General features: G+C 45.6%; 1 protein-coding gene and 1 long non-coding RNA gene across 2 annotated transcripts in view; both read right to left on the bottom strand.

Moving 5' to 3' along the window:
• Positions 1–4670: 4670 nt before the first annotated feature.
• Positions 4671–10525, bottom strand: LOC142083237 (uncharacterized). The gene is made up of 3 exons (XR_012674000.1): positions 10483–10525; positions 6856–7230; positions 4671–5610 (listed from the first exon to the last, which is right to left on the bottom strand). It is a non-coding gene; the product is annotated as an uncharacterized LOC142083237 (long non-coding RNA).
• Positions 10526–14263: 3738 nt separating this feature from the next.
• The window catches only part of SLC38A6 (solute carrier family 38 member 6), a 44678-nt gene continuing 38023 nt past the window's right edge, over positions 14264–20918 (bottom strand). The window contains exon 16 of the mRNA XM_075150868.1: positions 14264–19921. Within this exon, the coding sequence (XP_075006969.1) occupies positions 19841–19921 (81 nt within the window). The 3' untranslated portion in view covers positions 14264–19840. The remainder of the gene's footprint in view (positions 19922–20918) is intronic.

Here is a 20918-nt window from a genome sequence, read left to right as displayed (position 1 = left end):
TTTTCATTCCTCTCGCAAAGGGTTAGAGCAGTTAGTCATGGCAGTGGTTGCCTTGGTCGATCCCACGCAAGCAATCCCAGCAGGGTTTCTCCGTGTGTGACTAATTGCTCCGCTCAGGAGGCCGGAGCTGCCCATTGGGAAGGCAAAGGACTCCCCGTTTTAGCAGCAGAGCTGTCTGTAATCTTCACTCCGCAGTCACCGCTGCTGCCCCTGTAATGTATTTTTAAGATCAAAATTCTTCTGCAGGACTAGTGATCTGCTCGTCTTCGTCCGGCCTTTACCGCTCTGGCTACTCTTGTTGACATCTGTGACTAATTTGTGATCTATGACACCGAGCTGTGACCAATACAAAAAAATCTTTATTAGAACCCTGCCAGGTTGATCAGCAGGCATTTCTCAGGAAAGCTGCTCAAGAAGAGCCAGCTCGGAGTAACTCCACGGGACGACATTTCTGGAACGAGCATCTCATCCCAGCTTACCTTGAAGCACATCAGCTCGCAGCCGTGGCCGAGCCGCCTTGCTTCACCTATAACCCTGGGGACAGAGCTCGGGGACCTTCACGCAGATTTTGCTTCAGTTATTTGGCCTGGTAGAGAGGAGGCTCAAGCCGACTCAGAGCAAAACCTTTCCAGCTAACGCAAGAAAAACCCGGTACCTTGTTTTGCTATTTTAGCAGGGGGAGAGCGCGAGCCAGGCTCCTTCCCGCCTGCCCCCTCGCTATATGTGTGTGTACGTGCATGTGCTGCGCAGCAGGACCCCTTTTCTCATTTAAACAGCCAATTAAAGCCTACTTTGGCACTTAGCACATGACATCAACTTGCAGTACTTAAGCTGCCTAGCACAGTGTGAATTTAATTTGATAAAGGGGCAACTAATAAAGATCTTGGAAGGCTGGTTAAAGTTCATTAAGCCTTTCCTTTCAAGGTACACTTCCCTCCAGTGCAAAAGCTTGCGTCTATTTTTTTTTTTTTTTTTTTAAAGCTGTGTTATATCCTGCCACCAGAAAAAGGTGCCTGTGTCACATCCCGACAGGGTATATTTAAAGTCTCACTGTCAAAGTCATGTCAGGCCTTGGTTCTTTGCCCAGAAATGTGCAGAAAGAAAAATAAAAGCCCCTTTCCCTGAGCGCGGGGCGAGGAGTGCAACGCGGGTTGGTGCAGGCAGGCTCCTGAGAGGGGAATTGGGCTTCTGTCACACTGAGCTGCATTCATCCTCCTCCTCTTGAGCCATCCGTAATTCCAGATGGCTTTCATAAACAGATGAGGAGGCTCCTCTGAGTTCACCGGTTTAATGAAGCCCGTATGGCTGACTCATGTAATAAGTATTTAATCATGCTGATGAAAATAATTTTAAAAACTTCCACCACACACAGTGCTGTTCCCTGCGCAGCCGTGGAGCTGATAACACAACATCACAGCCAAGGAACCTCCGTTTTCCAGAGCGTCTCCAGGTGCCTGCCTTGACTTTCATCACGGGGTTATAAACGTGCACACACGTTTTTGCATTGCCACCCTCTAACAAGGACCCGTTCATCTTTGAAAATACTCATCAAATCACCTACAGAAGTGCCACAAATGGAATTTTTTTTAAGCTCCACATTCCCCGTGCAGCTGTTTCAGAGGTCACTCAAGGGTTAACACTGCAGTGTTTATATCTTCTCATCAGTTTCTGCTTGTGCTCTCAAATGCCCATGCTTTAAAAATTTGCAGAGCTTAAGTGGTCTCCATTTGTAAACAGAGAAATGCCACCATACCTTGCAAATACTGAGTCATCTTAGGCGGAAATTGTTCCTTTTGTCAGCAGAAGTCATCATCAATGCCATGAAGGACAGGGGCCTTCATCTGTTCAAGAGCATGGATCTAAATGAATGCATGTAAGTCCATCACGTGGCAACTGGTAGTCCACATGATTTCAGTACATTTTAAGCTAGCTCCGGTCAGTCCTCCTCCTCTCCTCCAGAGAAAACCCACAGTTGATGGTCCCTTCAGAGCAGGCTCCATGCAGAGGGTGGAGGTGACCCTCCCTGGGGCAAGGCTGGGGGCCTTAGACCTGTTCTCATGTGCTGTTGTCACCCAAATAGTCCCATGCAGGCTGGAAGACTCAATGTCAAGGTTTGAACTTATTCCTTGGGGGACAAGGTCCACAAGTCACTCCCTTGGAGGGTCCGGAAGGGCTGGAAAAGTCAATGAGGGCTGAGAACAAGAGGGGCCACCTTGCATGGGCTGTAGCACTGAGAAAGTTCAAGGCGCCCTGCCGGGTTTGTTTCCATGAAAGACTGAAAGAAGAAACATTCACTCTAGGGCTGGATTCATGTTGTCGTGTTTGGCCTCAGCTTTACAAGTGGCTCATCACCGTTCAGCAGGTCCAGCCACTTCTTCTGAGAGCTCTGGGAAAAGGAAGACAATGAATCCCATCCTGTTCTGCAGAGGCTCCCGGCCACAGACAGAGAGAGGTACCCCTGGGTTTATCTACATGGAATTTTGTGGATCAGTCCAAATTTTGATGGGCAGGTATTTTTTATCATCAGTTGAATTAGATTTAATTTTAACAGTTGGGGGCAAGCCCATTTGAAGAGCTTTGATTTGTAAGATTATCTTTTCCAAATTCTAGAAATGTTGAAAGCTGAAGGTGTGTTTGCGGTATGTTATCAGTTACAAGATTGCTTACATCCTGGTGGGGAAAAGGCTTATTTTCTGACATGAGATCAAACAAAATCTCCACTTTGTGTCATTAACAGTTAGTTTCCTTTTGTAAGCAATTTATTGTTCAAATCACTGAAATGTAGCACAGCGTTCATGGCTTTAGAAACTGGGTTTATTTTAATTTCCCTCACTTGATTTTACAATAGACATTTTTTCACTTCTAAACATGCCTATCTGTTGAAAAGATACCAGTACAGGCTGAACAGAAAGCTGACTCTGATCCTGTCTCATCCACGTATAAACAGTGTGCCCAGTACCCCGTGCTTTCTGATCGACTGAGATGCCCTTCGTGCATAGTAGGTGCTGCTATAAATAGTTGTTCCTTGGTGGTTAATGTCTAAGTCTTTAAGATTGAGAAGTCTTCAAGATTGGGAAGTCTTCTGGTTAACTTTGAATCATATTGCTGTAGCACCTCGATATACGCAGCTCCAAATAACTGGAGCATTACGGTCTTTAGAGGCTTGATAATGAAATCCAGAGTTCACTTTATACAAGTGCTTCATCCTCCCATTTCATGAGCTTATGAATTTTGGAGCTGCAGGATCAAACTCTGCAAGTGCAGGAATTCTGCACCCCTTCTTGTATCTCACTTCAGAGCACCTAATTAAGATGTCATCGTGACTTTTCAGAAGAGCACCTTAAATAGAAAAACACTGGAACAGCGGAGAGGTCTCAATTTCCTTGGTTATGACTTCGAACTCCAGAGCTAAAGGACACCAAAAAGAGAGCTTAATGCCTATAAATCTTGCAATGTGAACTGATTCACGACTCAAAGTGCCCAAGCCCCTAAGAGTCAGGAGAACAACCCTTTAAAATACAGTTCCCTACTATCGCTGGAAACTTTAACCCACTGGCTTCACACTCAGAAGGTTTAAGCTGCGAATGGCAGGCGAGGATTTATGTGTTCCTCTGAAGAAAATACGTCAGGGTAGGAAAACTTGACCCGACAGTTTTGAGACATGCCTGCCGTAAATAACCAAGTGATTGGCTGACTCGCAAAGCCATTAGCAGGCGTGAGGTGCCTGCTGAGATTCAGACACCGCATAAAATGCTGGAGGTGCCAGCAAAATGGACACGGCAATTGGTTATGCAGTCGTCTTCCAGCAGACCGCTCAGGAGGGCTCGTGAAAAATGGAGCGGCTTTCATCTCGCTCGTTTGACACCGTAACTCTGGAAGGGGATTGTTTGACATCACAGCTCTGGAAGGGGATCCAGTCTGTCGTGGGCAAAGGGGGAAGAAAAGAGAGATAAAATGACCACCTTGTGCTTGAGCAGTAAATCATCTGGAGGAGTAAAAGTATTTCAAATGAAGTTGGAGATCCTGCCTTGACAGTTGCAGACGACGAGGCTTTTCTGCTGTAAATCACCACAGCTGCCAAGTGGCACTGGTAGGTCTGAGCTAATGGGGCTTTCCACCCCCTGAAAAGTGGCAGCAGCAGTTATAGGAGAAGGGAATTTGATGACTCAGACCACAGGCTGTCAGCTGAGAGGACCAGAGGTTATGTTTTACTGTCTTGAGAATGGGTCATTTTTACCTTTTCCCTCCATCCCTTTTCCCTCCCGCAGAATGCACGCGATGCACCCATCTTCACTCTGACTGCTGCAGCCACGCTTTCTGGACTTGGCTTGATCTTTCTGCACTGTCCCACCCTGATGGCAAGGGGAAAGATAAGAGCAGTGGAAGTCCCCTGGAGCTCTGCCTACCAAGTCTTTCATTCTGGAGAAGAGCAGGCAGTTGGAAGTAGAACAGACGTGATGCTGCTCTACTCCAGACGCTCATTTATACCAATCTGAGACATATGCATCGTGCAATTGAGTAGGAATCTGGGTGTAAATGGCTACATAAACAGCAGCGTAATGATGAACCAGAGCCAGCTCCTCAGGGAGGCTGCGGCTGCGGGCATCAGCCTTGAACAAGCAAAGACGGGGCCTTTTTCCAGTATCAAACATGAGATGAGAAGTGACGGCTGGAAGATAAAAGGCAGGTAGGAAGAATGTGGGTATGTGAAATTACATTCAATCTGATCCTGCTCAGAGTCTCACGTTCTTTCCAACCTGTTCCTGCTCAAGGAGATAGTGGGCCAGCTCACAAGGACCAGCTCCCTTGGTGAGTATCTCCTGCTGTGTTAGCCAGACTGCCTCTTGTACTGGCTTTGACAGGAGTGAGAAGGTCCTCAGTCCTGGCTCTGCCACCACTCAAACCCATTGGCTCTTTCCGAACCAGAGGATTCCTCCACTATGTAGGACTTGGTTCCCCCAGACAGTTTTTCATTTGATGGATTAGATTCAACAGCTTTTTTTTTTTTTTTCCTCTCCAGGGAGCGAAGGCCCGCAAGGGAAGAATTGGTTCCAAATAATTGCATTTACACAGTATTCAAATATGCACTGGCCGAGTATTGACATGCTGCTGCCCAGGTGGTTTCCTGGTGGCTCCTAAAATATCAGCAACAGTGAGCACCAGCAGAGGATCCATCTGCTTACAGGAATCTGGCCCTATTCCTATGAACTACAAGACCGTACAAGCGTGACTGTGCCTAAAGTCTCACTAGTGCCTAAAGTCTCACTAATCTCAGGTTTTATTATAGTACTCTGCTATCCCAGCAACGGCTTTCAAAGAGGCAAAAATATCTCAATCTCCCCACCCAGCTCTAGTCCCCCCATTTTAATGCCACGAAGATACATACTTGCATGCAGCGCTGTCAGAAAAAGCATCTGCTTGAACAAACCTTCCAGCAGAGCAATCTCCAGGACAACAAGCATCGCTGGAGTGAAAACCTCATCCACGCTCAAAGCACTGTCCCCAGAACTCGTGGCATCGCTTTAGTCAATGCATTCAAAACACTGCGGGTTGGCATTGCCGGAGACTGGTATTCATGACTCCTTTTCACACTGGTTTGGCCTGTGGTCTCTAAAAGTGGACGCACGGGAAAAAAAGAGATCAGTTAAATATTTCCCATCTCTGGAATGTGGAAAGATGAGGGGTTCCCAGGTTGGATGGGATGCTATCAGGAAGCAAAGGGAAGAGAAGGTCAAGGGAGAAGGACTTTGTGTCTGGAAAACACAGAGGAAACTGCTGCCCAATACTTTGAATTTATTCTCTGTTTATTCTTTTTTTGAACTGAAATCAGCCTTAGGCAAGGGATTGGAGGCAAGAAGCTGTTGGGGTCTTGCTTCTGTTTTGCAGGCAGTAGTTCCTTTGCATTCATGGGCTTTTCATATAAATTAGGGAGGTAAGAATGATAGTATTTAATAAGAACAGGAGCTCAGCATCTCATTTCTGACAGTAGTCAGTAATAAATGCTTTGGAAACAAATATCAGAAAGGAAAAAGCAGTTGTCCCACACCCACCCAGCCTCTAGCGCACAGTAGTTTAGGGTCTTCTGAAGACAGATGTTGTATCCATACGGCTTCTGTCTGTGCTGTTTTCCATGAGTTTAATCCTACCCTTTAAGCTTTAGCCACCACAACATCACTAGCGAGGCCACGAAGCCTTAGAAAACTAGTTCGTTTTGCTTCCTTTAACCTTGCTGTTGGGCAATTTTTTAGGCACCATCTAGTCCTGGTTTTATGGGATAAAGTGAATAACGGCTGCGTGTTCACTTTGTAACTACCGAGGGCTCAGTCCATGTCCCCTCCTTGCTAGCTTCTTTCCAAGAAATGTCTTACTCTCTTTGAACTGCCCATTTTTCGGAAACCTAACACTACGTTTTGTACAAGTATTTTGCTACGGGAGAGAAAGCACTTGATTTTGGAAGTGTCATTTTAATACACGCAGCGCAAATGTTTATAAATACATACCTGCACACAGACACGGTGCTTGTCAAAACACATTCAAAGGATACCTAGGTTCTTTCATGTATTACATACTCGGAGTGAAAATAACCAGCTATATTTAACCCAGATCCAAGCCCAAACTAAATTATTTTAAAGGTCAATTAAAGAACAGAAAATCTCACTAGCTAAGAGATAAAAAGCTCCCATTCATCTGCAATTCCAAGAGCTTTAAGAGAACTAAAGCACAGAACGAGAAATTATAATTAAGTACGATTTCATATAAAAATCATTGACAACTCCAAGTTTCTATACCTGCCAAGACCTGAATTCAGATGACCGCATTTGGCCTACAGCAGTTGATGGAAACTCCATCACTCACCGCGCTGATGTAGTTGTTTGGAAACCAACGGCTCTTGGCAGACAAAACACATTTCAGCTTCTGTTGAATGACTGCACATATGATGCGCAGAAGACGAGACAGACCAATAGCCGGTGCTCAAATTTGAATTATGTTTTGGCTGGTGCTTAAAGTTCAGGTCTGAGGCCAAGCGAAGGCTAGAATTTAGCCTGCAATGTAATCCTGAAATCACATGGACTCTTCTCCTCAGGTATTGGACTCGGTGGCAGAAACCTGGGGGTATTTTCTCCCTTGCGATTCCGAGTCCGTCAGTTTGGCAGGCGCCGCTGAGCTTGCTGCATTCCTGTTCTCCGGCCCTATGTGAGTCAGTTCTGGAAAACTCTTATTTGACCACAACTGGAAAAGAAAGAGAGAAAAAAAACTGAGCCAAAACCCACAGATCAAATACGCAAGACAGGTTTGAACCACAAAGTCCAGTCTTCTACCCTGACAGCCTGCATGATCTCAGCTCAGAGGTCCCGGTGCAGTCCCCGCAACAGCCACAAAAAGGAAGCGCTCGCGGAGCCGAGACCCCGCTGCAATCACCCAAGCTGAGCCGGGCAGGCGACAGCAGTCCAACCGGGAGAGCCACGAACGCGGCGAGCCAAACCCCTGAAGAAACACCGGGATTTGTTCTCTCTGGCTGCTTGGAAAAGCTATTTCCAGAACTTAACTCAACACCTTCCTTCAACCTCAGAACACCTCCTTGGGTAAACATAATCACCTTCCAGGTTTGGGCCTTACACAGAAAGGGATCAGTCCACACAGGGATGATATTTAGCACAGGTCACAGTTTAAAATGCCATCAAAAATATCTGGAAGGCTGTTCATGTTTCGGCTTTGCCATCAGCCCTAAGGTGAGGACACCTCGGTGCGTCTGCTCGAGGCGTGGATTTGTGATGTGCACCAGAACATTTGTGCAATAAGCAGAAATGACGGCCCAGCTCCGTTTCTTGCGTAGTCTGCAATTTCTTAACGTGTCCGACACACTGGGAACCCATTCGAAAAGCAGTGATGGAAAACTTAGAAAGCAAATGGAAGTGAAGAAAAGCCCTCGGTGTAATTTTACAGCGTGTGAAAGACTTAAAGCAAGAAACACAACCAGATGCCACAAGGAAACTACTTTCAATTAGTTCTGCTTTGTGTTATACCTACTGATGAAAAATAAAAACAAATTCATTCTGTCAACAGCTCTATCTATAGCATAATCCTTAAATGAACTCATCCGTCAAACTGGTCTCCTCTGGCAAAACATATTACAATCCCTGTTTCTCAGCTGTGTGAATCAATCATCTGTTTCCCAAACCCATTGGTCAACATCTTAGGAACCCAATATATTTTTATTGCGCTAAACAAGCCAGTTGCAGGGCACCAACTTCACCACATCACCTATGTACAAAGTGTTCATCTATTAGCAAACTCTGCGATTTCAGGGTTACATGGTAAATGCGCCTGACCTGGAATAAAAGCAAACCTCAGCCCTCGTGCCCCAGCAGAGTTCGTGGGATGTGCTGCTGCTCACGGCTGGACAAAGCAAGAGCACCGAAGAACAAACCAGATTTTTTTTCTAGGTGGACAGTTCAGAAAATGATGTTTGAACTAGAAGATATAGAGGTATATATACGCATTTTTAAGACAAAGCTCATGGCTCACATTGAAGTCGCAGCAGCAGAACCCCTCCGAGCAGCACAGACACCACTGGCAGGATTCAGTCCCATTTGCAATACTCCTCAGGGGCGCATGTTCCCCCTCCTTGATGCAGGAGCACCTCATCACTCAAGACCCTGGCACCCCAGCAGTGGCCGCAGCAGCCCACGGAGCAACCCGCAGCCCCGGGCCGGCGCGGGGGCACCACCTGCTTCCCCCTCCCAGCGGGATGCCTGCGGATGCTCCAAGCCCCGGGGGGGGACGGGACATCCCAGCAGGCTCTCCCAGAGACACCGGCAGATTAGCGGCTCTATTTTTCAAGTTGATCCTCTCCCACCCCCTCCAACTTTCATTCAACTTACAAGAATTTAAGACAACTTGGCAGGACAGGCAGGGTCTATATATAAATCCCAGTGGCCATTTCGGCAAACAAACCCCGATGAGCAAATGGCCTCTGTACCTGGAATGCGGGTTTATGCAAGTGGCAGGTCAGCAAAGCAGCTGCCCTCTTTCCTCGCAGCACAATGGGGATAGCAGAGATGCCATCAGCACTATTTTTTTCCTACCCTGCTGCGCACTAAAAAAATTTATTCTAGGAACATTATGGAGCAGGGGAGTAAAAATAGATATGCAGGTTCAGCAAATGGCTCTCTCCACTCCTTGTGTTTCAACCTTTTTTTGCAGAGAATAGAAGCAAAAAGAGTTGCGCTACCCTATTAAACTCTGTGTGTTTGCTCAGCAGCTCCTGGTAATGACACTCGCTGCTTTCTGGGCTCATTTTAAAAATGTTTCCAGCAACCTGGGCATTTCTGCGGTTCTGTTTAAACCAGAAAAGATGGGTCTTTAAAAAGATCAGCCTGGGTGGGAAGTGTCAAAACGTTTGCTGCAATGGCCCCAGGTGAAGCTAATTTTTGCTTATCGCTATTGGCAGTGACTAACGTTAACCACATGGTAAAGAAAGTTAAAAATAAGCTTTAATTTGCTCCAAGACCTCTTGCCCGGGGGTGAGCAGGCTGCAGAGCCGTCCTGGGCACCAGCCCCAGTCCCTCGTGCTCTCGCCACCCCGACCCTGCGCCCCGCAGGGGTCCCAAGGCCGAGGCCGGGCGGGAGGCAGCTCCCACAGCCGCTCGCTGAAGTTCTGGCTCAGTGAAGCTCGGTGGAGAGCAAACCGGCTGGAGCTGCTGGGATGCAGCGACAAACCCTGTGGCTGCCGTGCCCGTGCAACGCGCCCGTCGCAGAGGGCTGCGATGGCCAACTGTGCCCGGTCCCCAGAGAAGTGTTAGTGGTTAAATAATCCCAGCGTTAACGCTGGTGGAGGCGTTTTGGTGAAGCAGCCTGGGAGGTGCCACACTGGGGCTGGGAGCGTCTCCCACCCGCTGAGTCACCCACTGTGGCTTTTTTAGACCCTTGGGGACAGGCGAGCGTGTTTATGGCCAGCTTAGAAGAGGCAGAGTGACAGGCTTTGACCTCGGGCTCTCCTCTGGTTTCCTTGAAAGTGGAGGATGAGGCTAGAAGATGGGTCACCACAATAGGACCACCGCGGGGGGTGAGGGCAGAGCAGACAACTGTGGCAGGGAGGTGCAGGCAGCTGAGGCACGGAGGGTGACAGAAGCAGCGGGGCTGATGTCCCCATCCCAGCCCCGCAGACCCCCTGCACAGTGGGGCCGATGCTTTTGATCACACGCTCTGCTCTGGGTTGGTAAAACACCACAGTTGCAAGAGGCAACCCAGCAAATCCTTCCTTCCCCCTTGCTCCTTCCTCCCCTCCGCTCTCGGCCACCTTCCTCCTGCCCCGGGGACGGCAGGGACAGGGAATCCCTTTGCAGGATGACGCCAGAAAAGGGGACTGACCCTTGGGCGCCCATGTCACCCGCTCGTGCCCTTTATCATCACCCAAAGCCCCTGGGTGGCATGGGACAACAAAGAGCTTTTAAATTCACCAAATTACCAACAAAACCTCACCTGTTTTTACAGGCAACATCCATCGGACTCTGCTTTTTAGATCTTCTGAGTCAAGCGCGTTCCCTCTGCAGCGCAGAAAGGGACTTCAAGCCCCGGCTTCCCAAGAGCTCATTTAACAGCAAGCTGTAGGGGCTGGAGGGACGACAAGGAATTTTAATAGAAGGCAAATTAAGCACTTTATAACTCACTTCCAAATTGATTTATATGGCCAAGGCTGCTCCGCTACCCTTTCACAGAGGAAAGATCCCTAAAGAAAACCCCTTCAAAGGACTGATCCAACTCTCCTTCAAGTCAGGAGAGGCAAAGCCTGCAAGTCAAAGCTGGGGCTAAAATGTGCACAAAACCCCCAAACCCCTCCACATCTCCAGGTGATAGATCGCTTCAGCCACCCCCTGAATCCCAGACGCTGGACCCTAACGGATAACGCTGAGCTATCAAAACACTAACGTACGTGGAGTTTCTTTACGCCTAGCAAAACGCTGTGCTTAGCATTACATTTTTAAAAGACTCAATTTCTCGGCATTAAGGTTCATTTCAAAGTAAGGAATTTCACTCGGTCTCTCCCGGGACCCCTAAAGCCCTCATGTTTGTATTCCACCCCCGCAGAGGGAGCGAGGGGTGGCGGGGAAGTGCTCAAGCCAAATATTTCCCCCTTCGCAGTGCGCTGGAGAATGTGCGGTGACACCTCTGCTCAAAGGGAAAGGCCTTGTTTAGACAAGACGTGGCAAACACGTGGACCTTTCTCCCTAATCCCATCTGGCGATCACGTTGTGCAAGAGGTTGCCCTTGACGGTATCACTGCTTGTGTAACAGCCGAGGCTGTTCTTATGCACCCCCACGTCGAACCCTTTCTGAGCCTTGGGAAGGGATGTGCTGCAGTAACAGCCGCGGGAATGACTCCCACCAAATCTCAGCACCCGCCAATTCTGCAGCAGCCCACTTTCATGCAACAGAGTTTATGGATAAATATCCATTGATACAATAAAAGGGCTTTTAGCTCTTCTCTCCACCTTTCCTTACCACTAGTGCCTGCCAAGCCGCAGTCTGCAAGCAGGACCTCGCTGTGCTGCATCGCTCCGGAGAAGAGCACGCGTCCAGGAGGGGTAAAAGGACCAACGTCCTGAAGATGCAGCAATGTTTGGAGTATAAATTCCACATATCTTTGTTGAGAAAAATATGCACGGTGACCCTGTACTGAAACATGTAGACAACATCAAAAGGGCAGTGAAGGCTATACCCCGCCTCTGCAGCTCGGGCAGAGGAATGGACTATGGAAAAGTTGAGTCTCAGACCCTTTCTAGTGACCTCAACTCTCCCCGTTTGAGCAAAGTCACCTCCACGCAGATCTTCCATCTACATCCCTTACCTGCCACATGTGATTTCACCTATAGCTCTCCGCACCGCCAAACTCCAAGCCCTGAAGAACTTGGTCAGCACTCGGTCCGCGAGCAATAGTGGAAATCCCCCTGCACCCCTACCCAAATGTCAGGGGTGAGTGAGCCTCCAGACGGGCTCCTATGACCGCGCAATGACTGGCAATTAAAACGAAGCACGAGGAGGAGAAGGTCGGTGTTATTTCAGAAGTTGGCCCCAATGCCATACAGACACAGGTTAACACGTACCCCCTCGGCACAGCTTCTGCCCAGACGTCCCTGCGTCCGCATCTGGTACCCACCAACACGAAGCTGATTCTGTCTCACTGCTCAGGCTCTTCAAAGCTTAGGCCTGAAGGATCAAATATAGATTTGTATATTTGGAGAAAAAGAAGTGAATTGCAGACAATAAAAAGCATGAATTCAGCCATTTCTCCCTTTAACAGGGATGGAAGCTGTTCATCAAAATTCCCAAGCCAAAATCTAAAGACGCATCCCACGAGCTATGCCCAGTGCCAGACCTGTAAGAAGCTATAAAATACACAGGCTACTTAAACCCTTCCCACAGGAGATTCACAGCCACGAGCTGCACAAACCCAGCTGGGGAAACGCGACGCTAAAGCCCCGCTTCCGGGCCGACGCACGAAATGGAACAGCAGAGCGTGACTGGAGGAGGCGACAATAGGGCCCGAGATTTTCATGGCCTTGACTCCAGCCCTACGGGTTCTGCACCGTCATAACCACATCCCAAATCTTTTCTCCATCCCTGCGTGTAAATCCCATTATCAAGCAGAGCTACCTGGGAGGGTGGAGAGACAGGGCTCCCGGGAACGCCGTCCCACTCCGGTCGATGGAGCGGCGAGACTGGGCTCCTGAAAGGCAACAGCCTGTAACAACCACCCCGAGCTTCCAGGGCTCGTTAACTCTCCTCTGGCCAGATCCCTGATTTGCTACATGATGCGTGGAGCAATCATTTCCACCCTTGGTCTCCAGAAAAGTAGTTCTGCAACCCGGGCTGATTAGCCACCGCACCAGCCTCCCCGTTCGTCGTATAAATCTAGTGCCTTCGATTACATCATGCCAGAAAACTGAAATGTAAGTCAGATGGCGAAGGCATTAATGGCAGCACTGTAAAGGCTCAACAATGCAAACCTTCCCAAAATGAACTGTCTTGACCTTCGCCGGGCTGACAATAAAAGTGTGACATCATGTGCAAACGAGCTTTAAATTTAAACCAGGTGCAGAGAGCTGCCTGGCGTCGTGTGGCTGCTGTACAAACCACTAACATGCGAGCAGCGATGCTGGAGGCAAGAGAAATGCCAAGCATGGACAGGACCCACTCAGCAACAAAACCAGGTACGAGCAGCTGGTGCGGTGCAAGACCAAATTCAAATTGTGCTACTTGGTACCAGTTCTAGTTGGGGCAAACGTTATCAAGTAAACACAAATTTTCTGATATTCATTTCCACGTGTGTGAGCATTCATACAGCTCTGGAATTGAGCCAGCAGCATGATAATGCGGGTTTTTTTTCCATTTTTTGCTTCTATTCAGGACTCCCTTAGACCTTGCAAAGCGCTTGGAGCTGTGCTCACAGGTTGTCAATCACTTATTGCAGAGCACCGTGATTTACAAACAAAAAGCACATCCCTGCTCCAGAGCCCTTCCGCAGCAGCCGTCATCCCTCTCGCTACTACCCCGTAACGCCATGGTCTGCCTTCCCTGGCTGCCCCGCACCTCGCTGCACAAGAAGGCCCTTCCCAAAGGGGTTTCCACGAGCAGTTTTTCACCCCGCTTTGCACTGCCAGGCCAGCCGGGCACCCACTGTCCGCGGGCTGGAGGCAGCGCTGGCACGGGGCAGAAGGCTGCACGGCTACAGCCTCCGGGATCTCTTCTGCTGCCTCTGGTTTTATAGCGAGGAGCAGAACAGCGCAGAAGAAGCAGGTTTGCTGTCGATGAAACCAATACCTCTGAGGATGTCTAATGCAATTCTTGCTGGACAAGTTATTTTCTGCATCCTTTACATTTTGGAGAGCATAGTTCAAAGAGTACAATCAAGCACTGTGCTGAGAGTAGACAGGTCTGGGAGGAGCAATTCGTAACAGCTTCCCGGACCACGTCTCACATCCATCTCAAGCTGGGTGCTGCAAGATACCGCCTGCCACAGAGCAGGGATCACACACAACTACGCAGAGGAAGGAGAGCACGTGTGAGCGCACAAATGCGCTACCACCACCAAACCAGGAATGACTTTTAAGAACGACGCCCTTCCTTGGCGAGAGTAATGCTACAGCCTGGGCTGGGGCCAGCAGCACCACCACTGCACGTCAGGAACGAACTGCAGAGACGACAACGCTTCGTTATTTCTCTAAGCAGGCACGTTGCGCACAAAGCAAAGATGACAATCGCCTGAGTTACGCAAGTACTGTTCTTTATTTTCTGGTTTTTTTGGAACATGCCCTGGCTGTTCCACAAGGAATCTGAGGGAGGGAGAACTCAAAACAGGAAATCTGTTGTACAACGTACAGGTTTGACATGAGCTATTATTACATACAGATAATCATTAATTTCTTTTAAGAATTCCAATTCCACATGAAGCGTGGTTGGATGATCAATACTGAAACACAAATACCAAAAACACCACCACAAACTGTAGAAATTAGGCGGCACTTTTGTAATACTGACAATTCTCTCCCACCGGCAGTCATTAGGAAGTAGCAGTAATCGTGTCCAAAGGTTTTCAGTATGCAGAGCAACTACAGCCAATGCTTTCACAATGTGGAAGTCAACAATTTCAGGTGAAGTGTTAAATTAAATCTAATTGGGGAAGGAGTTCTACAACAATCAACGTTACTTTAGCTCCTGGACTGATCTGAATTTCAATCTTTAACTAGAGAGCACATTAGGATGCCCATTATAGAAATAAGAAGATTAATTTTCGTCTCCTTAAGTAGGGACATTTGGGAACAACTTGATTAATCTTCAAGTATTTGTAGTGACACATTGGTAAATATGTCCATCTCTTTCTGGTTTTTATAGAAGTATCAGTGTAAGGCACATGAAGACCCCAGGCTGCTGAACTGGCAGGACTCTGAATTCTGACCCTCCCTTTGGCTCAGTACGGGCCGGGAGCTGGCCCGCAAGAGAGGTACGCCTCCGCAGTAATGGGGACATCACTGGTATTTCTACCCAGAACAGACACACTTCTGTCCTCACCTACCACATGTAATGCTGAATGCACACGGCTGATGCTAATGAAAGCATTTCATATTCTTCACAAATAATCCTCAAAATTAATTTTAGGAATTTATTTTAAATGAGACTGGCCATATTGGGTCAGGCAAAATACCCACCTAGGTCCATAACCCAGCTCTACTTCTGTCCAAAGGAGATGCCTGTGGAGCCTCAAAACAGGCACGTGTGGACTGGCTCCCCAGCTCCTCGCAGCCTCCCTGGACTACAGCTGTTGGAGCACTGACTTCCAGATCCATACCAAAATTATACTTTGTGCAGCATGAGAAATACAGTAATAAAGTACAAGCCCATGTTCTCTCTCATGCAAACAATGCCCTTATGAGGTGCTCAAGGATTTAACATTTGCCCTAGCAGCTCAATCAGACAGATCCCATTGCACCATCATGTTTTCATCCTCATTAGGATTGCAAAGGTAGGAAATCTGGCACCTCGACTACATTACACGTGACATAAATGACTTAAGAACTCGAAACCAGCACAGTGTTCCGATGTTGCAAAGTTAAGATGTCTCCATGTTTCAAAAAGACAAATTCTTACAAGAACAGACATAATGGGCAACCAAACAGGCCTGCCTACATGTAGCATTGACCTTCAGTGATGAGCAGTGGTGGGCACTTAGTGAAAATCAAGCCTGCAGGGCATGGATGAAGCGGTGCCCTCCCCGATCCATACCTTTCTCCCAGGCTGCTCTCCCCTAATGATCGCTCGGACTGTTCAACAGCACGTTCCTGCTCAGTGCCATCTAACTGGCATTAATGCAGAACTGAAGTGAAAGGAGGGACAGAGAGGGGATAGGACAGTTTCACAGCGTCTCAGTTTTCACCATACAGGGACACAAGAGAGCATTTTAAACAAACTTATTGCCATGATGTATTAAGATACAAACTGCTTAGCTGGGAATAAAACACGAATAAAACATGGGAATAAACCACGAGCATTTGCCACAATATAAAGGCAGGTTTAGAGTGCTTTTGTTTGCAGTACTCCTTCCTGCAATGCTGTTTACAAGAGACACTCTCCACACCCAGCTTACCACAGTCCATCTGAAATTTGAGCAGCCTTCAAATGGACAAGGAATGGAAATAGGAGAATGAGAGAAAACAAATCAAAGGCTACCAATTAATTTTCATCTCTTACATTGTTCTTGTTCAGCTGGTGAAAGGCAACCTTTCCAAGCGAGTTCAAAAATGCTGCGGGCCCCTTCATCCATTCCTGTCAAGTCCTCAGAAAAGAAGGTTGGAAAATGCTAACAACAGATAATAAAGCAGAACCACTAAAATTTATAAATCTGGAAATTCAGGGAAAAAAAATCTGTACACAAGAATAAAGAAAAAACATATTTAGCAACACGTGAGTGAGCAGAGAGTTCCAGATTGGAGGCCTGTTTTGCTCAAAAAATTCATGCTAGTGTACAACTATGGTGAAACCCTTACACAGACACAACAAACAGAATAGCTTGGGTTTTTTTTTTTTCAGATGAAAGATAACACACGTTCTGTAACCCCCAGTGCTGCTATCCTTTCTGCACCGCAGCCAAAACGTAGTAACAGATCTCCAGCAGAGGTGTGAATTGCTTCCATTCATCCTCACCGAGTATTAACTTCATACACTGGTATTCATCATTCCAAAGTCCACCTATTAGGATAGTGAGTTAATAGCCAGGCTAGTTCGGATAATACTCAAGGATTAAAAACAATAATGTAGTGATTTCCATAGCATTACAGGAATCACCTGTAAAATTAATACTGTATTTCAGTTATTTTCTCAGTCACATTTTTAAGATGATGCACTCAAACCCAACTGCCTGTGTACGAACAGACTATTACAGTGCACAGCAAGACTCAGCTTTTTCAGGGGGAGGAGGAAAAAGCAAAAGCTTAGCAAAACTTTGCCAACTTTCTGCACCTTCACAGATACTCTAAGTCTTCAGAGTTAAGTCTTGCTGCTTAGAGTTTAAAATAAAGTGACTGCAATGATTACAAGTATTACTCAATAGCATGCTACAAGAGCGAATGATAAATGAGGAACAATTTCTATAAAATTTCTAATAGATGTTCCTCCCAAATTCTAGTGTCTCAAAAAATGCTACAGTTCATTCACATGAATGTAAGGTCTCCCGTTTTCCTAAAAAGTTTTGGTTCAGACAGATAAAAAAAAAAATCACTTCCTAATGTACAGCTGTCATTGCTTTCTCAAGGTACACTTTTATAAGGTAAATACTGAGCTTTTTCCACTACTGCCAGAGGTACACTGAGTGGCTGAATCCCTATAGTGTAAGGAAGCCTGTGAAACACAGCTATTAGAGGGTAGCCACAGGGACGAAGGCAGCTACGTCTGGTTATCAATGGTTAAACAAGCTGGGAGAACTGCAAGAATAAAGGCAAGATGGGGAGCCTCAACCCTTAATACTCACACAATGCGAGATTTTATGAGAAAAATGTGCTATCTAATGGCTGCTACTGCTCCAAAAGACAGTCCCACTCCTGCCACCCCCCTCACTTTTCTTGTCCCCTAAGTGAGCTCACTCAGCTCATTTTTTTGAATGAACACATCTCGCGGTCATGTTGGTTTTCTGCTAGTTAAGCACGCTGATCAGGAGCCACTGCCAGTGCCACCGAAGTAGTTGTGAACTTCTGGCCAAGAGTGGACATGCCGCTTTTGGTACTGACAAACTGTTAGATGTCTCACCTTGTGTCGTGAAACCTCTGCTAGAAACCTTATGATAAAAATAACTGTAGTCTTTTCCAGGGATCCTTTTATTTGGGATCCTACCAAAGCTTCTGAGTTAGTTCCCAGGTCTCACCACACCTCTATTTCTATATTAAACTCGTAAGAAGAAGAATATTCCCCAGGCAAAAAGGATTCCTGAAACAGTACCAAGCTGCACCACCTGCGTGCCTTCAGGCCATCTATCACAAATGAAAAGTATCTTACGGATCCTGAGAGAGCCGAGTGATCCGTTGGCATGAGAAATCCTAGTTTGTCAGCTCAGGAATACAGAAGGTGATTCCAACTCTGCTATTTGCTGTTCGTCCCTATTAGACAGGTGAGGATCAAGCCCATTCAATCGGGGTTATGTTAAAGTTGGCACATCAATCAGCATTTTCCAAATCCAATGTGACATAATTAAAAAGGTTAATAGCACAGACCCACTGCTACGAAGTTAGAAATGCCAGGCTCTGGGGCATCTCCCCTCTCTCAACTGGTAAAACGTAAGTCAACATATTAACAGAACTGTCTCAGCAGGACTTTCTAGCAATAGTCAACTAATTTGCTAACTGTGCATCTTATGGACAGAAAAATTTATTTAAATGTCACTTACTAGCTGCTTTCATATTACATAAATGTATTACTTTGCTATGATTCACTTGTGTCTTATTCTACTTCTCAGATGTAAAAGTGCTAAGCTAAATTAAAAGAAATATTGCATCTGGAAATAATGAAGAACTTCCCCACTCTCTAAATCTTGCCATTTGAGGCTGAGGTCCAATTTCTTAACTTTACACAAGCCATTTCTGTGGAGGTTTAGCTTCCTTAGGGCATAAAGTCTCTGAAGAGATTAGGCTATTTTAAAGACATCAGATCCCATCTGATAGAAACAGATTTTAAAAACCTTACCACGGTATCAGCCATTGCTTTCATTCTACTTATATGACGAACTTTTGTGGTGGGCACTCAATACCATATTTAACAGAGCCCAGTTGGTGTTGCAAATTGCATTCACATTTCATTTAGGCAAAAAAAAAGGAATTATAAAAGGGTACATTATAGAGATCAGAGGTAAAATTAGGGTTCCATAAATGTAAAATTTCCTTTGTCTTTAACTGAGGCAGAATTTCACCTTTCAAGCCCAAACCTTCTCTGACACACAACAGTACATAAAAAATAGAAACACTCTATTTCAAATATGAAACACTTGTGAAAATGGCAATAAGAGAGAAAAAGAAAAAAGTCTTTCACTGGGAGTAATACTGAGGTACATTGAATAATATTCAAAAGCAGGTATTAATTGAAAAATGTCTACTATCAACTGCAAAATGGAAATACTTCCTCATGCTACTAAAAGCTATTAGGCTAGATGGGCAAAGCCTTCTAATTTAAAAATTACTTCAGTATGATTCAAGTACACTGAGGTATAAAAATTGTATTTAAAAAAACAATTAGCAAATATTCTTATGATGTGCCCATTAAACTGGGCTAAGGCAGTTGGTTTCTGGATCCATGTCAGGATAAATTAGGGTAAACATTTGGAATCAGGAAGTTCTTAATATGAACTGGCTGAAATTTTGGAAATTATTCAAGCAATGGAAGTCTTCCACTGTTTAGGATAATGTGTGCACACACCACGAGTGCATATCATGATTGATGCAATATCTATCCATCTCGTTGTCTTTAAAAGAGAAGTTATTTCAAGGTTCTGCTTTTGTTCACCATGTGCACTAAACCATTTTTGCATTGCAAAATTCTCAAGAGATCTTTTTACCTGTCATAATTACATCATTAAAAACTATTATTTTAGAATGACAAAGACTAATTGTCCAATAACTGAAGAGAGTGCCTCAAGATTAAAGAAGGGACATCAGTAACGCAGTGAAAAAGAGCATTATTTCTTCCATAGACAGCTTTGGTCAGTGTTTTCTTTAGGATGTCCAGCATTCATTTCAGTAGTTTTGATACGTCTCTGGTTCTTGCTGTCCTTCTGAAGCTCAGTTCAGACAGTGACAATAGGCTTTTATTGATCAATCCAATTGAAAATTATTAGAACTAAACTGAAAAGGCCAACACAAATGCCAAAAACAACCAAACCACATGCCTGTGAAGAAAGAAAAGCAAAAATTAATGTTTTACCAAAGGAAGCATTTTACATTTCTAAGGCTTATAACTAATGATGAAAAAACCTGTAAGAACAGGTTTAAATAGTGTCTTTTAAAATAATCTTTAATGTTTCAAATTGCTCTGTTTTCAAACACAAGGTATCTGCTTAGGGCGAAATTAAACTAAGCCTGCTCTGGGATAGTCTCATTGGGAACTCTCAGAGCAGTCTGGTTTGCTTGCACACACTATCCATCTGCAAAAATAAAAAAAAATCATTTGCCCTTTACAACTCTGAACGACTTAAGAAATTGAACTTGTATTTTACTCAAAATATAATTCAAACTACAATGGATTCTTTACATGTTTGAATAGCCAGATGATAATAAAACCACAGTTCAAGAGACAGTAGATTGCCGATTTATAACAAGGCCCCAAATCTGCTGGAACTAGTCAAGACTTTAAATAGTCAGAGAGCATCATTATTAGATTTTCTTTCAAAGTCCTTATTTTGTCAATACAAAAGCAGCCCTATGAATCATAAGAATGGCAGAAGGACTATGTAAGAACAGTCTGTCAGCATTTTAGCCACTGTCATGAAGTTGCTCTGCTGAGCAGAGGTTAAAATGAAGACAAACAGTTACAGTGCAAAAAGCTGGCTGCTGCACAACTTCCAGCTAGGACTTAACCTACTACACCAAAAGAGAAACCATGAAGAGGAGAAAAAAAAAGGAAGAGGGGGGGGAAAAAAAAAAAGATGTTTTTGAGAAGGCTTACATAGAAAACAAGCATAAACACTGTTTCACTTAAATGCAGTTTGGCTTTGTCCCAGCTGCCCAGACAACATCAGAGTAATGCGTAAAAACTGAGGAGAAATTGGATTAAAAGTCAACATCTGAAAACTATAGGGAAAAGCATGTATTCAGATCAACGGCCCGGCATATGGACATACTGCTAGTCAAAAATTTCTTGTGAAGAAGGAGTTTCAGAAAGAGCTA

The sequence above is a fragment of the Calonectris borealis genome, chromosome 5, assembly GCF_964195595.1.
Source record: "Calonectris borealis chromosome 5, bCalBor7.hap1.2, whole genome shotgun sequence".
NCBI lineage: Eukaryota > Metazoa > Chordata > Aves > Procellariiformes > Procellariidae > Calonectris > Calonectris borealis.
Note: the sequence above shows the minus strand (reverse complement) of the source record. Positions and strands in the feature narration are given on the sequence as shown.